Source organism: Quercus suber, unplaced genomic scaffold (assembly GCF_002906115.3).
Source record: "Quercus suber isolate HL8 unplaced genomic scaffold, Cork oak 2.0 scaffold_336, whole genome shotgun sequence".
In the NCBI taxonomy this organism is placed as follows: Eukaryota; Viridiplantae; Streptophyta; class Magnoliopsida; order Fagales; family Fagaceae; genus Quercus; species Quercus suber.
The window spans coordinates 108,211-124,493 of record NW_027069788.1 but is presented as its reverse complement, the minus strand read 5'-3'; the positions used below and the strand labels follow the sequence as shown (position 1 = coordinate 124,493).

Below are 16,283 nucleotides of genomic sequence, written 5' to 3'. Positions count from 1 at the left end.
CCTCAATTAAAAGGTCAAGTTTGTCACTTTATTTTTCTCCCTTCTTGTAATGGTTCTAAATAGGGAAAAGAAAATTTTGCAAGAGCATTGATATAAGATAAATGAAATATTTCATTTAATTGGACAACCAAAACCAAAAAAAAAAAAAAAAAAGTAGGAAAAGGAATAAAGAACTTCTTTTATGGCTAATATTAGAATTTTAAGGATACCTCACAGAGTCACAAATCAACATTTGGTGTGTGGCCCATATCAAATTATCCTCCACTTCTTCTTCTTTTTTCTTTTGACAAAATAGGATTTTAAAAAGAGAGGTTTGTTTTTATGTTTGCTTCATCCCATAACATGGAAAGATTCCTTCACACTTAATCATTGTGAATAGCTAACCCGCTGATTGAACTATCAAGGCTAATTAAACATTAAAGGCTAAGTGGATGATGTGTAAGATCTGGTGGTGCTCTTAAAATATTTCCAAAACCTTATGTACTTTTCCAACTAACATGTTTACAAAATTTTATTTTATTTTATTTTTTCTTTTCCCCCCTTTAATTGTGTAATATAATTTTGAGTCATATGGTTTCTTTTGGCTAATTTAGGGAAAATAATTCCCAAAATCACATGGGTTCGTTTTTGATGCCAGGTTTGATCACATGTACATCAATGTCCTCTGTTGGGGTTCCCCACCTTTAATTTACATTCTCTATGCTTATATGGGTCCATGTTATGCATCATTCTGAATCTTTGTCATACTTAGAAGTTACCCTATACCTGTGGAAAAGTCTTAAGATGAAATCTAAATGATTTGAGCTTCAGGCTTTGGGTTCCACTTGCACACTCGTGTAAAGCCCCTAAAGATTGTAAAAATAATCAAAAATAATCTAAGCTTTTATCTATAATCTATTCCATGTACTAGGTAAATGCCATAAGGTTTTTTTACATAGAAATTATATTATATCTTCCCACCAAATAAGGGCTGAAAAGTGAAAACCAACAATACTCTAGCTAGATAGAACCAAGTATATTCAGGACATGACTAACACCACATTTTTTATGACTATTGACATAACTTGTTGTGATTGATGCGTAATAAAAATGATTTCTGTAAGAACTAATAAAAGTGCTGTTTCCAATCATAGCCCATATTAGTTATGAAAAATATTGTGACTCTAACATTAGTCATAAGTTAATCCATTGCCAAAAAAAATTTGTTTTCTTTTGATCAAAGTGGAGTGGAATGGCACATGAAACTCAACTTACTCTATGGGACACCACATATATACAGTATACTTAATACTCTATAATTGTTTAATCTATATTGGTAATAATTTTCTGAAACTAGTAAGTGTTAAACTGAAATTATTAGTGGAAGAAAATAATGAGATAAACCAGTAAGCACATTATGAGGACTCACTCAAGTTGACTATCATAGCAGAAACAGTTAAAGAAGAAACAATGCATGAATTGTAAGAACACATTCCTTCCCCATGTTTAGTGTCGGAGAAGGTTCCAATAAGTCCAAACCTTCCCCGTCATTACTTGCTGATTAACAGCTGTTGCAGTACCCAAGACCTCACGAGTCACTCAAAAAATAAAAATGGAAACTAATCATTCAAATTTATTAATATTTATATACCAGCGCATATGATATTAGTCAATCTTCTTTGCACTACTACTTCATAAAACAAACACTAACACTCACTCTCCAACTCAGTTTTTTTTCCCAAATCATCCATCTTTCATTCTAGCTGTTTCAGTCAGCTAGTGGAAAATGGTGGTAAACTGAGACATCAAGAAAGAAAAATAAGGAATAACAAGATGCAACTGAAAACCCAGTTGTTTTCATTGTTCTTTTTGTACTGTTACATTGGTTGTTATGTTATTGGTCTTGCTGCTGCAGTTGATGATGAAGTAAATGTTCTACTTTCAATAAAAGCGGGTTTTATTGATCCATTAGATAGCCTCCAGAATTGGAAATTGCCGGACAATGCAGCAGGAGGGAATGCAACTCATTGTAACTGGACTGGAGTGTGGTGCACCTCCAATGGAGCTGTTGAAAAGCTTGATCTCTCTCACTTGAATCTCAGCGGCAGTATCTCAGATGACTTGCAATGGCTAAAAAGTCTCACTTCTCTCAATTTGAGCTACAATGACTTCTCGTCATTCCCAAATTCAATTTCCAATCTCACAGCACTGAAGAGCCTTGATGTCAGCCAGAATTCCTTTATAGGAAACTTTCCAGGAGGCCTAGGAAGGTTGGCTGGCCTAAAAACCTTAAATGCTTCGAGCAACAATTTCTCAGGTTTTCTACCTGAGGATCTTGGAAATGCTACTACCTTGGAGATCCTGGATCTCAGAGGGAATTTCTTCCAAGGCCACATTCCCAAGTCCTACAAGAACATGGACAAGTTGAAGTTTCTTGGCCTCTCTGGTAATAATCTCACAGGGAAAATACCAGGGGAACTTGGCCAGCTTTCATCCCTAGAAAGAATTATTCTTGGTTATAATCAATTCGAAGGTGGAATCCCAGTGGAGTTTGGAAATCTCACCAATCTCAAGTATCTTGATTTGGCAATTGGCAATCTTGGTGGTGAGATTCCGGCTGAATTGGGAAGGCTAAAGCTACTAGAGACAGTATACTTGTACAAGAACAATTTTCGAGGCAGAATTCCAAGTTCCATTGGCAACATCACTGCATTAATTTATCTGGATCTCTCTGTTAACATGTTGTCAGGAGAAATTCCAGCTGAGATAGCTGAGCTGAAGAACTTGCAGCTCTTGAATCTTATGAGCAACAAGTTGTCAGGTTCAGTTCCTACTGGACTAGGAGGGTTGACTCAGTTACTGGTTCTTGAGCTGTGGAACAATTCTTTATCAGGCTCATTGCCCAGTGATCTTGGCAAGAATTCACCATTGCAGTGGTTGGACGTGTCATCCAATGCATTCTCTGGTGAGATTCCACCGAGTGTGTGCAATGGGGGCAATCTCACAAAGCTCATTCTTTTCAACAATGCCTTTTTGGGGCCAATTCCAGGTAGCTTATCAACATGTCTCTCACTTGCCCGTGTTCGAATGCAGAATAATTTTATTTCTGGGACAATTCCTGTGGGGCTTGGCAAACTTGGGAAGCTTGACAGGTTAGAATTGGCAAATAATAGTCTTACTGGTCAGATCCCAGATGATATTTCTACTTCTACATCACTTTCTTTTATTGATTTCTCTCATAACCACCTCCAATCTTCTCTGCCTTCCACCATTCTTTCCATTCCAAATCTGCAAACCTTCCTGGCCTCGAACAACAACTTAGAAGATGAAATCTCTGGCCAGTTCCAAGACTGTCCTTCGCTTTCTGTGCTTGATCTCTCATCGAACCATTTCTATGGAAGCATTACAGCAAGCATTGCTTCATGTCAGAAATTGGTATCTTTGAATCTCGGGAACAACCGACTGACCGGAGAAATCCCCAAGGAAGTTTCAATGATGCCCACTTTGGCCACTCTTGATCTATCCAACAACTCTTTGACTGGTGTAATACCAGACAACTTTGGAATTTCTCCAGCCTTAGAAATGCTCAATGTTTCATACAACAAACTAGAAGGACCTGTTCCAACAAATGGTGTGCTAAGAACTATTAACCCAGATGATCTAGTGGGAAACCCTGGTCTATGTGGTGGTGTTCTCCCTCCCTGCAGTGGAATTTTGGCATTCACATCAGGACAGGGGAGATTGCATGCTAAGCACGTCATTGCTGGATGGATCACTGGAATTTCATCCTTTTTAGCAATTTTGATTGCTCTTTTTGGTGCTCGGACTCTCTATAAAAGGTGGTATTCGAATGGAAGTTGCTTCGAAGAAAGATTTGAAACAGGCAATGGTGAGTGGCCATGGAGATTGATGGCATTCCAGAGGCTTGGTTTCACCTCTGCTGACATTTTGGCTTGCATTAAGGAATCAAATGTAATTGGAATGGGGGCTACTGGGACTGTGTATAAGGCTGAGATGCCTCAACTAAATGCAGTTGTAGCAGTCAAAAAGCTATGGAGATCATCAGCCGACATTGAAACTGGAAACAGCAATGACCTTGTTGGAGAGGTGCATGTCCTTGGAAGGTTAAGGCATCGAAATATTGTTCGGTTATTAGGATGTATTCATAATGACACCAATGTAATGATAATTTATGAGTTTATGCAAAATGGCAACCTTGGGGAAGCCTTGCATGGCAAGCTAGCAGCAAGATTGCTTGTAGACTGGGTTTCAAGGTATAACATAGCACTAGGAGTCGCACAAGGGCTTGCATATCTCCACCATGATTGTCACCCACCTGTTATCCATCGAGATATCAAATCGAATAACATACTGCTTGATGCAAATCTGGAGGCAAGGATTGCTGATTTTGGGTTGGCAAGGATGATGATCCGGAAGAATGAGACAGTTTCAATGGTGGCTGGTTCCTATGGCTACATAGCTCCAGGTCAGTTACTACTCTGCTTTTATTTGCAATAGCTAGCAAATGATTAATTAATAATTAGTCAGTCTGTTAGAGATCTGAAAACTGGTTAGAATAAATACATACTACTCGAAAATAGTTCAGGGCTTTAATCAATTTAGGAACTCTAGACCCGTGAACTTTTCTGTACTTAAGATGGAGTAGATTAACGATTAGGGTGGATTGCAAAGAAACTTATATTTATGCGGTGCTGACAATTTTGTAATTTTCACAATTCCTTTGCAGAATATGGATACACTTTGAAGGTAGACGAAAAGATTGACATATACAGCTATGGAGTGGTGCTTCTGGAGCTTCTCACAGGAAAGCAGCCATTAGATCCCGAGTTTGGAGAATCAGTCGACATTGTTGAGTGGATACGGAGGAAAGTTAGAGACAATAAAGCATTAGAAGAAGCACTAGACCCCAATGTAGGAAATTGCAAGTTTGTTCAGGAAGAGATGCTATTAGTCCTTAGACTAGCACTTCTTTGCACTGCCAAGTTCCCAAAGGATAGACCCTCCATGAGGGATGTAATCACAATGCTAGGAGAGGCAAAGCCTAGGAGAAAAAGCAGTAGCAACAATGAAGGAAATACAACTAACAAAGACAAGCCTGTCTTTACCACATCACCAGTAAATGGCCTTCTGTAGGAACAAAATTGAGTTCCCCCCTCTGGCCGTGTCATTGTTACATTTGTTCTTTTGTACCTAGAATTGCCTTTCTTTGATGTTCGTAATCATTGTTCGATATTTGTGTCTATAGGATATTAATGGGTATATGAAATTATATTTTTTCTTGCAAATAAAGCCATCCTTTTTTGTGTAATAGCAGAGATTGTATTCAAGAATAGAGAGGCCTATTTGTACTCATTCTTAGAGTAACATGAATAAATTGTGTCATGTGAAGATAGAACGCTCAAAAACTTGGCTACCATGCCATTCATTGACCCATGAAGTACAAGATTGAACCGTAGAATTTACTTCAACTCATTAGACATATATTCTTTCCTTAATTTATTAGTCAAGATGTTCCCCAGTTTTCTTCAAAGTACTCAACAATTTGGGGTACAACCTAATTGATAAATTACACATGAAGCCTAACTTTAACAAGAATGAAGCCTATACATTTCTTAATTGATAATTACACACATCCAAATGAATCTACATTTCACCCTATTCTTATAGGAAAAGCTGTCATTTGACCCAAACCTATTGCAGAAAATAGACTGTTAATAATCTTTTAGAAGCCGCTTAGCTAACCTTTTATAGGCCTTAGAAAAATTATTTACCACTTAAGAATCTCATTTGACAATATTAACCTAAACCATGGTAGCTTTTCCGTGATATCAATTATTTATACCAAACTTTTGGGGAACTCAAATTTTCTATGTGAGAGTGAAATAGAGAATATCCAATCAGTGGATTTTCGTGACCATGAAGTCGTTTGGCTTTTCCTTGTCTTCCTGCTCATTTCAAGGCAACAAAACTGGTCACTATGTCGTTATCTTATCTATGTTGGAATTATTGGAAATTGGTTGCAGACTTCTGAATGATGCTGCTACTATTATTAGTTTGTGACAAATACATGCCTCCTAATGCGATCCATTCAGCCAATGTCAGTCTTTTAGTCACAATATCTGAAAATCTAAAATTAAAAGTCCTAGATACATACCAAGCCAAAACTAGTGGATGACAGGCACATTAATTATCCCAAAGCACAAAGGATTCCCGCCAGAGAACTTATGTTGGTGAACATGACAAAATAAATTGTAATTAGGCACAAGACACAATATCAAGCGATCCTGTGACTCAATATCTTCTCAATCATCATCATTTCCAAACATGAGATTTGATTATGACAATCCGATATTGCCATCAATTTTCCACCTTTGATTTTATTTGTATTAGAGCTTCATATAAAGCAAGATCTGTTAAATCAGGTCCCCAGTAAAAGATCATAATTTTGAAGGTCGTGAAGTTTTCCCATTGTTTACCAAAAAAAAGAAGTTGGAATTAAGGATTTTACCCAACACATACAAAATCTCTCCATTAACCAATACTAAAAAAAAAAAAAAAAATTTAAAAAAAGACCCATTGTAGCCTGCAGAAAGCTTAAAACAAACACATTGAAACACTCACATTTACAGCATAAACAAACAATATTTACTGAACTATGCATGTGTATAGCAGTATGGCATTGAAAACTAAGACGCCTGTGGCTTCCAAAAGGCAGGGATAGAACTCCCAGGAGTATAGTAACAAAAACAACTGAACAGAAAAAATATACATATATATATATTCAAGAAAAGCACAATCCAAAACAAATAGAAGAGCCGTGGATCAATCATTACTTTTCAAAATGCATTGACTATGCTGTAACTTTTTCTCTCTTTTGTATATCACTTTCAAGCCATGTATCGTCAGTTGCTAAAGTTCTGAAAACCAGGTCTAGATGGGATTGGTTCTTTGCCTCCCATTCCTTTCTTCTGACCTTGGAGCTGCAGATTAAGAGTCATTTTACCACATGAAACAAGTAGAAATGCAGCTTTCTAGAGCTGAAACCTAGTGTTGATTGCAAAGCTACTTACCAAGTCCCTTAGCTTCGGATGTCCTCATAATTTTTAGCCTCCTTACAGAGTTAATGAACATCCTGAATGCAATTTAAAGAATAAAAGAAAAGAATTTAGATAATCAAACCAGATTATATGACAAAACAGAGATCAAAAGGTAGAGGATAAAAACACCAAGAGTACATAAAATTTACTAAAAAAGACAAACTCAGCTCAAAGTTCATTTCTATGCTCTTGATTTATTAATTTGTGTTTTTTTTTTTTTTTTTTTTACCTATTCTAAGACTCAACATTCTTTACTCTTATATTTGTCATGGAACATAAATCCTAGAATAAAACCCAGAATGTTCGCACATGGAGCATGGAAGACAATTATCAAGCGAGCACTTCATTGAAGCCCTCCCCCCACCTACATGACCAGAAACTTTGAACCTCAGCAGCAATAATGTTAATAGTTCCAAGGTTATACCCCATTTAACATTATAGTGAGCTCTTCCTAGTATTTCCTACAAACATAACCCAAATTCAAAGCTAACAATTAATTCAAAGTACACGTTATGACACAGAAATTGGAATGAAAATTAATTAAGATGAGTTTTTGATCAATTCAGGATAAATTCAATGGCCCTTTGCCAAATGAATTCAATGAGATTAATGGCTGCAAGTGTCTTGCACCAATCTTGCATATTTCTATAAAACAACTCAAGTTCATCATCAAGAATTGCCATTGTGCTACAGCGGAATAAAACAACCACAACCTGCATTATGGCTGCAGTAACCAGGCAATGCCAACACGACACCTAAGTAACAAATTAAGTACTAGGTGGACAAGGCAGTGTCACAGTACTGAGAACCTTATCCTCATGAATTCCTAGGCTATTCATCATCAGATCAGATAATGATGAAACATATTATACATACCCCCAAGGAACATCCCCAACAAGCATCCAGTCTCCCTCTTTGTCTTCATATGTAAGCACAAAATCAGATGATCCATCCAGCATTTTTGATGATCTTGTTGCTTTGTCATGTTCCTCCCCACTTGATCCTAATCAATTACCAACACCACCACTTAGTTTAAAAGACATAAAAGCAAAAAATCCAAATCATGAATAACTATAAACACACACTATCATCCAAGACAAAATCATTGAAGAAGGATTGGATTAAAAGCACTTCTTAGATTTGACATTTTGCTTCAATCTTAAATTATCCAACGCTTCTACTGCTTCCAAATTTAGAGAAAATATTATTGTTCCTATACGAAATTTAAAAATTGTTGGAATACCCAATGGAAAAAGACTAAATATTAAGGAATCAGTTTTTGAATGTACAAAGGCTAACGCCAAAGTTTCAAATTGTAACTTGAAAGCTTCGCTTATATAAGAAGTAAACTAACACATGATATCTCACATTAACTAGTGAACATAGATCTCAAATTACCCAATCTGGATTTATTAAAAGCTAATAAGATAACAAAACATCACAATATTTCATTTTTGAGTCACATTCCAAGTCAGCTTGTGCACAAAACATAGAAGTAAACAACAATTAATTGTGCAGAGAGACCTGGCTTTTTAAACCATAAAATCAGTCTTTGAAAGGGTTCTTGATTCTTCATTCTGAAATTTAAAATAAATGGTATAAGAAACACTCACGTATTGAGGTTATTGTTGAAGTTGATGTGTGAAACATATCCTCCAGGGTTTGTGCCAAGGTTTCATAGCATCTGTGTGCACTCAGATCAACCTTCCTTCCAATAGGAGTTCCATCCAAATTCACCTTCACAAACAGAGAACTCCTTGAGCGCCCATTTTCTTTGGCACTACCATTGTTCTTGTCACTGCAATTGTTAGTTCCCTTCCCAACCACAGAATTGCTGTTTTTACTGTTCCCAATCAGTGAGCTGAATTCTTCAGTGGCTGGTAATTTTGCTTGGTTGACCAAACTATTCATTCTATATGATCTTATAGGAGGCCATCCCACAACCTGACTGCTGCAAGAATTCAATAAGAACATCAGTGGAGAAAAAAAAAAAACTAAGACAACAGGTTGCTGAAATGCAACCACCCAATTCAATAATATGTAGCACAAATAGAAAAAACCAATGTCAACAAAATCTCAATACCAGAAAAATTAAGATTTTTTTTTTTTTTTTTTTTTTAACAAATAGAAAAAACCAATGTCAACAAAATCTCAATACCAGAAAAATTAAGATTTTTTTTTTTTTTTTTTTTTTTGCATTCTACAAGATTTTTCTGCACCTTCAAGACAAGTAATTAGATCCCAAACAGTAATGACAGAATTAAAGGGCCATGGCATCAAGAAGTAATTTTATCTTATAGAATAGGCATGATACTGCCAACAATCTACTCTACATAAGAAACTTTCAAACAGCAAAAATTTACTTAAAACTGTTCAGAAGCCAACAAACACATGTTGGTGAACCACTCCTTATGATGTCAAAATCACCAATTTGATGGCACTTTTGGACAAGACAAGCAAAACCATTAGTTCTGCTCTATAATGGTTTCAAAACAAAAGACACGAATGCAACAACTCCAGCCAGGACAATGTTGCTCGGTAACCATACATGCTAGTTCAGCCACAAAAAAAAAGAACAATGTACTAGTTCAGCCACAGAACAACAAGAGGAAAAGTCAGTGATATTATGATACTCAAAAGTTCACAACTAATTGCCAATTAAGAAAGCTCTAGGCAAGATTGAACTTGAAAGCAAGACCATGCAAGATCCAATTACAAATCATTATTGGTTGGGGGAGGGGGCAACTTCCCCCTTGAAATATTAAAACTTTCTATGCAATAATGAATACTTCCCATTCCAAGAATCCAATGTGAAAGATTGTTGAGCCTGCTTTTTTTTTTTTTTTTCAAATTTATTATATTGGAAAAGAAGTGCCAATTTAACACAATTTGACTATGAAAGCATTCTCAAACATTTTATGCCTTTGAAATACTCTGTTACACTTATTGTTGTATTACATTAGGTGGATCTACTGAATTAGAATATTGGGTCAATTGAAGGATTGATTTCGATCCACAAATTTAAATGAGTAAATGCTAAATCAAGATGTACAGCTGATTTAGAAGTGTCAGATCCAATAACATACACACTAACACACATGCTATTCTTATTTGCATCACATCAGCAATGTATTAAGATGTATCTATTGTGGATCCATCTGTACCCATCATCAAATTTACTTGGAACTTCATAAGAGTTTTGTGTGAACATAACTTATCATTAACTCTCCTGCAATCAACAGGATCTAGGATGAAATCATGCCAATATTAGTCTCTTGTGTGATTTCAACAATTGCTTTAAATCAAGGCAATCGAAAATTTCAACTGTGTTATATTATAATCTTTAGTGTCAGCTTGTCTTGAAATCATTCATGTTAGTTAGTGTCATGTTTGAGAAAAACATAGTGCCTTTATCTTCTTGAAAACTATTAATTGAGGGATATGCTTAGATGATTCTTATTCCTTGTTGTTTTGGGTGCCAAGTGGGAGACAACTATTTATTGGATTTCTCAATTTTTTGAGCCCAAACAAGAGAAAGCTTGGGTCTTCCATTAGACAAAGGAAAGGCAGGGCACAAGTCCTATTGCCAAAATAACACAAATCTCTGTGTCAATAGACACTCGTTGTTCCAACAAAACTTGTTATGCAAATCAAAGGAGATGTGAAGATAATTACAAAACAAGATTATTTTGTTGTTATTTTTTTAAGCTTCATCATGGGGGTCATTAAAATTTGCAATTTATCACATGTAAGCGCGTACGATTATTTATGGGAATTAAACCCCCAAAATAAATGTAATCAAAAGCCCCATACGTTTATAAGTATCAGATCTATCAAAACCCAACAACAAATATTCCAAAAAAAAATTCCAAAATAAACATGTGTCACAGTGTGTCAGTTTCAGAACAAACCCACAAAAAAAGAAAAAAAAAAAAAAAAAAAAGAGGATTGCATTAACCAAAAAACAAAACAAAACAAAACAAAAAAGCTTAGTAGAGAGAGATCGAAGTTATGAACTGACAACCTGAGGAAAAATGTTATTATGATTAAAGGCACACAAATTAAATAGCTTGAAATTACAACGTAACTTAAAACAGTAAGCAGAAAATACAGAAACTAAAAGGCAAAATCCTAATTCCTATAATCATAAAGGTCTTATTACCTGGCACCATTAGCAGCAGCAACAGAATCAGCACTTCTCTTGGTCCCAGCCGTAACATTAGCTCTGCTCAAAATTATGATTAAAGGCACACAAATTAAATAGCTTGAAATTACAACGTAACTTAAAACAGTAAGCAGAAAATACAGAAACTAAAAGGCAAAATCCTAATTCCTATAATCATAAAGGTCTTATTACCTGGCACCATTAGCAGCAGCAACAGAATCAGCACTTCTCTTGGTCCCAGCCGTAACATTAGCTCTGCTCAAAGAGGAGGAACAAGAAGAAGATGAAGATGACGAAGAAGAAGAAGCCGAAACTGAAACTGAAGAACCCACAGAAGGAAAATCCTTGGCAGTCAAAATCCTAGCATAGTGCTGTTGGGGCTTGCAAGCAGTACCACCAAGGCTTAAGCCAAGAGCCAACTCAAGCTCAGACTCATCTGGGCTAGAAGAATCCTCAGAGGACAAGACTAGGTTGTTGTCCTCCATTGACAGAGTGGATATCGACCCACTTCTTGTAGCACCACCAAGAACAACAACACCCTGCATCAAAAATCTTTCTAGTGTTTTTGGTTTTTTGTGAAAAAATCTGAGAGACCCAGAAGTTGTTTTTGAAGAAGAAGAGGAAGAAGATGGGGACCAAAGGAGAGAGGTGGCGGGTTTAAGAGGGGGTTCTTAACAGAAAAGGAAAGGAGGGGACAAATTGCAAAAGAAGAGAAACGTGTGGGGTTTGTTTGGTTTTTGTTTCAGGAAGAGAAGAAAGAAACAGGAAAGGGGTTGGGTTGGTGTGTGTGTGTGGATGGTGGTGGTGAGTGGTGAATGGTGAATGTTGATGGTTTTGTGACTAATTAATTGCACCATGGCCCCACATGTCTGGTTTATGCGCCTCCAATCTATTACCAATCAATCTTGTTTACTTCTTATTATTATAATAATATATTTTCTCCTTTCCTCCTACCATGTTTTTTGCTCTTCTTCTAGAATGCTTCCTTCCTTGTAGATATTCTCAATTTTCATGAAAATTTTCCAATTTTGTAATCTGGAGTATTCACGCTAGCCTCAATGCACTTTTGGATAGATTTTGATTCAAATCTTCACTTTTTAGCGTTAACTTGGATAGCAGGGCGTTTGCATTTGTGCGTTTTTTGTGTGGGTCCTGTTTACTGTTTATGAGACTTACAAGTATGAATTTCTACAAATTTTTATTTAAAATTGTATTTTACAACACTATTCACACATTTAAAAATTATTTTGTTATAATATTTTCAGTTTTCAGTAATAAGTGGTATCGAAATAGATTCTTATTACTTTTAGCTAATTTGCTAGTGCATCATATTAAAATTGCCTTTGGAATAAACTTATATTAGACAGCGTATTTTATTATTTAATTTATTTTTGTTATTATTTGTGAGTTTTATTACACTTTTTAATACTATTCATGAGTTTCATTATACTATTTTAACTAATTTTTAATTTTATTTACAAAATTTCAATAAAAAAAATTTCAATTTCAACTAAATAATATAATATGTTTCCAAACATTATCTTAATATTATATTCCTATTTCATTTGACCAGTACATCATATTTAATATTATGTTACTATTTCATTTAATTATTGTTTTTTTATATTCAAATATCAATTTTTCTTCCCCCTATCTTGCCCAGCTCAACATTTTCTCAAACTTTCTAGATCAGACCAACACAACCACGTCAAACCCAAATAGATCCTTGTCGACAACGCACCACCAGATTACTACCCAATGGGGAGAGCTCAAGCTTTGGGAGTCCTTTTTGTGGAGAGAGAATAAAATGGTAAAATAAATTGGATTGTTGAGCTGCAAATAGTTGCTCAATACATGTATTAAGACACTATTCAAAAAATTATTTTAGCTTACAGTTTGTTGAAGCTAATGCAGGAATGTTCCTAAGTATCTGTTTAGATCTGCGTCCACGTCTACTGCGTTTACGTTTTCATTTTTTTTTTTTTTTGTGTAAAGTTTGACTTTTTCACCCATGCACTGTTTACGCATTTCAGATTTTCTCCGACAGAGTGCACTGTTCATCCATTGTTTATGAGACCCACAAGCACTTTATTCAGAAAAATAAAAATAAAAATGAGTCCCACGATACTATTCATACATTTAAAAATTATTTTGTTACAGTGTTTTCAGTTTTCAGCAAAATAAGTTCTATCTAAATAGACTCTAAGATGTCTAATAATTCATAAAATAACTTATAAGATTTATGAGATTTTTGGTTAAAAATTCTTAATCTATACTAAGAATTTGATAACTCAATTGGCATTTATTGAAGTTTTCAAAAGAGATAAGCAACGTTTGAATCCAACTCTCTTCCAACTATTAAATTATCATCAAAATAAAAATAAGAGATTCATTAGAAGCTTTAAGAAGTGTCAGTTATGTTAAAAGACTCTTGACAAATGAATCATCTTTTTAGTTACCTAATGTGTTAGGGAGATGATCAAACCCGCCACCCCATTTTTTCAATTAAATTAAAAATCAAAATATAAGAGGTACACAAAAACGAAATATAAGTTCACTAGCTTAGTGCCTAGTAGGACCACACCACACAACTCCAGGAGGATTATGCCTAATTTTGCTGATGGTAGTTGAGTTTACTAAGCTTAGGTCAGAGTTAATAAATATTTGAGCCTAATCTTGCCGAATATTGCCCAACATAACAATACAATCTCAAAAGTCAGTCTCCAATTATAATATTTTATTATGCAAAACAAAAATTTTGACATGGGAACAACTTATGTCCATAGTTTACTCAACCAAGACCGTGGGCTAATCATAGTTTTTTTGTAAAAATGTAATCATCATGCCTAACTGCAACATCACATTTCAACTACATCAATCATAATAGACAGTTATTTTGAGTTTTGACAACTTGAATTGATCAACAAATTAGTTTGATAGAAATTCTTACATGTGAAAGTAACATTATAACCATTATTTTTTTCCTAAAAGAAAAATAAATAATTATCATAAAGAAATTCTTATAATATTTTTTATATATATAATTATATATACACACACCCCCACAAGAAACAAGAGCTAAAATTAATTGTAAGTTTTTATTTTTAATTTTTTGGATGGAAAGTCGAAACATGTGACCTCCCCTCTGAAAACATCAAACCAAATTAAATAGAGCAAAAATAGTTGTAATAAATTCGAAAATTTAAAAAAAGTCTATCTGACGTAGGACCCACGAAAGGATGTGCTCTCAAGTTTCAACGACAAGCCGACAAGGCAAGGTCCCACGAAGTAGAGAGTGAGAGAGAGAGAGAGAGAGAGAGAGTATCGGACATATGTATATCACACGGCTCGACGACACCACGTCGGAGATAAGACTATTATAGTATAAATTGAAGAGTGGGGTCCCACATAGTAATCACGAAAAAGTGTGACACGTGGGGACCACACAGCATCGGATTCATCAATGTAGACAGCTCAACAAACAAGGTATTGCATATATATCGTATGTGAACCCAACAAAACAAACGTACGATTTAACACAAACACGTTTTCAAGAAGTCCCGTGAAAATTATCAATTTCCATTTTAACATAAAAGTAAAAGGCTTCAAAGTTTGGGAAATTTGATGTGTGTGTGCCACGTGGATTGCCTGAGCTCGACGGCAATACAGTAATGTCATGAACATAGGGGACAGAGTTCACCACTGCCTCACACATTTTTGTGCACGTGTGGGCCCACTTGAAGAGGATGTGAAACCTCTTTTTTTCTTTTTTTTTTTTTTTTTTTTTTTTTTTTTAATGAGAAACACTTGAGAATGTGAACCTGCATAGCAATAATCACATAGATCCTGTTATCCCTGACTTACATTATTTGTTTTAATTAACCATCATTTCAATAAAGTTTGAAGGAAGAGTTAAGGGATACTATTGGTTTAGTAAATATTTTTAAAAAAATTAAGAAAGAAAAAAGAGAAAAGTAACTAACATTTGTAGGGGTAATTACAATAAACTTATTTGTAGTATGGCTCAGAATTACTTTGTTATTTGTGATTTGAAAAATGTCATTTTACCTACTTGAAGTAAGTTTCGTTAGTTTCCCGTAACCCACCTTCATTAAAAATAACAAAATTTAGATACAAAATCGATTGTAACATTAAGCTACAAACTCACTCAATATCTTTTTATTTGAGGTAAATTTTGACAAATCCACTATTGGATTACATCTTCTTCTTATATCCTCCATGTTTGCAAAATTTTAAGAAAAGTAAAGATCAATAGCTATATCATCAACACATTTTTAAATTGTAAATTTTTGTAATTTAAAATTATACATAAAATATAATATTATAGATTATATAGTAAATAATATCCGATTGACACAAAAATTAACATGTGTATTAAGAGCGTAAAAAACATGTAATTCAACGGTTAGATTTTCAAAATATGCAGTAATATTTATTTTATTGAGTGAGTTTGTAACCTAAAGTTACAACCAACTTTGTAGCTAAACTTTGTTCCATTAAAAATAAGAGCAAATGTGTTTTTCTGCTCTCTTTTTATGTTTCTCTCCTCTCAAAACAAAAAAAAAAAAAGACATAAAAATGCTTGAAAACAAGATCAAAAACTGCCCCAAGAGGGGTGGCCTAGTGGTTGGGATCCGTGAATCAGATTTGTGGTCCCTAGTTCGAACCTAGGCGAGTACCTAGAGAGGAATTTGGGTATCCTTACTGAGGAGCCCCTGATTACCACCTTGTGCTCCTCCACAATTACCACCAAAGCCACCATGACCCAAAGCTACCACTGAGAGAGAGAGATTTTGCCTTCTGTGTTCTTTTTCTCATACATTAAGTTAAGGTTGCAAGTAAATTTTATCTTTTAGTATTATTTTATTTTGAGTGTGTTACAAAAATATATTTTGTGATTTATTGGAGTTCTTGAGCAAGTTTCTAAATTTTTACAAATAGCATCTTCTGATCTAATTTTCTTCTTCTTTTTTTTTTTTTTTTTTTTTTGGGAGGAGAAA

At 34.8% G+C, this 16,283-nt stretch overlaps 2 protein-coding genes across 2 annotated transcripts; one reads left to right on the top strand and one right to left on the bottom strand.

The window, feature by feature from the left end:
- The first annotated feature begins 1,628 nt into the window (after window positions 1–1,628).
- On the top strand, window positions 1,629–5,405 carry LOC112012302 (MDIS1-interacting receptor like kinase 1). The gene is made up of 2 exons (XM_024044689.2): window positions 1,629–4,465; window positions 4,727–5,405. The coding sequence occupies exons 1-2, from the start codon at window positions 1,813–1,815 to the stop codon at window positions 5,131–5,133; spliced, it is 3,060 nt and encodes a 1,019-aa protein (XP_023900457.1). The 5' UTR covers window positions 1,629–1,812; the 3' UTR covers window positions 5,134–5,405.
- A 1,189-nt stretch (window positions 5,406–6,594) lies between these two features.
- LOC112012378 (auxin-responsive protein IAA11) lies at window positions 6,595–12,077 on the bottom strand. Its single transcript, XM_065759634.1, has 6 exons — window positions 11,455–12,077; window positions 11,119–11,121; window positions 8,711–9,048; window positions 7,974–8,100; window positions 7,071–7,132; window positions 6,595–6,980 (listed from the first exon to the last, which is right to left on the bottom strand). Exons 1-6 carry the CDS (start codon window positions 11,805–11,807, stop codon window positions 6,931–6,933), a joined length of 933 nt encoding a protein of 310 aa, XP_065615706.1. The 5' UTR covers window positions 11,808–12,077; the 3' UTR covers window positions 6,595–6,930.
- Between the last annotated feature and the right edge of the window lie 4,206 nt (window positions 12,078–16,283).

What these genes read in the sequence shown, in the direction of transcription:
- LOC112012302 (XM_024044689.2), top strand. Translation starts at nt 1,813, where the DNA reads ATGCAACTGAAAACCCAGTTGTTTTCATTGTTCTTTTTGTACTGTTAC. An exon ending in CTATGGCTACATAGCTCCAG is followed by an intron (nt 4,466 to 4,726) that starts GTCAGTTACTAC and finishes ATTCCTTTGCAG; the next exon opens with AATATGGATACACTTTGAAG.
- LOC112012378 (XM_065759634.1), bottom strand. Translation starts at nt 11,807, where the DNA reads ATGCAGGGTGTTGTTGTTCTTGGTGGTGCTACAAGAAGTGGGTCGATA. An exon ending in TTCAACAATAACCTCAATAC is followed by an intron (nt 8,101 to 8,710) that starts GTGAGTGTTTCT and finishes GTAATTGATTAG; the next exon opens with GATCAAGTGGGGAGGAACAT. An exon ending in ATCCGAAGCTAAGGGACTTG is followed by an intron (nt 6,981 to 7,070) that starts GTAAGTAGCTTT and finishes CTTAATCTGCAG; the next exon opens with CTCCAAGGTCAGAAGAAAGG.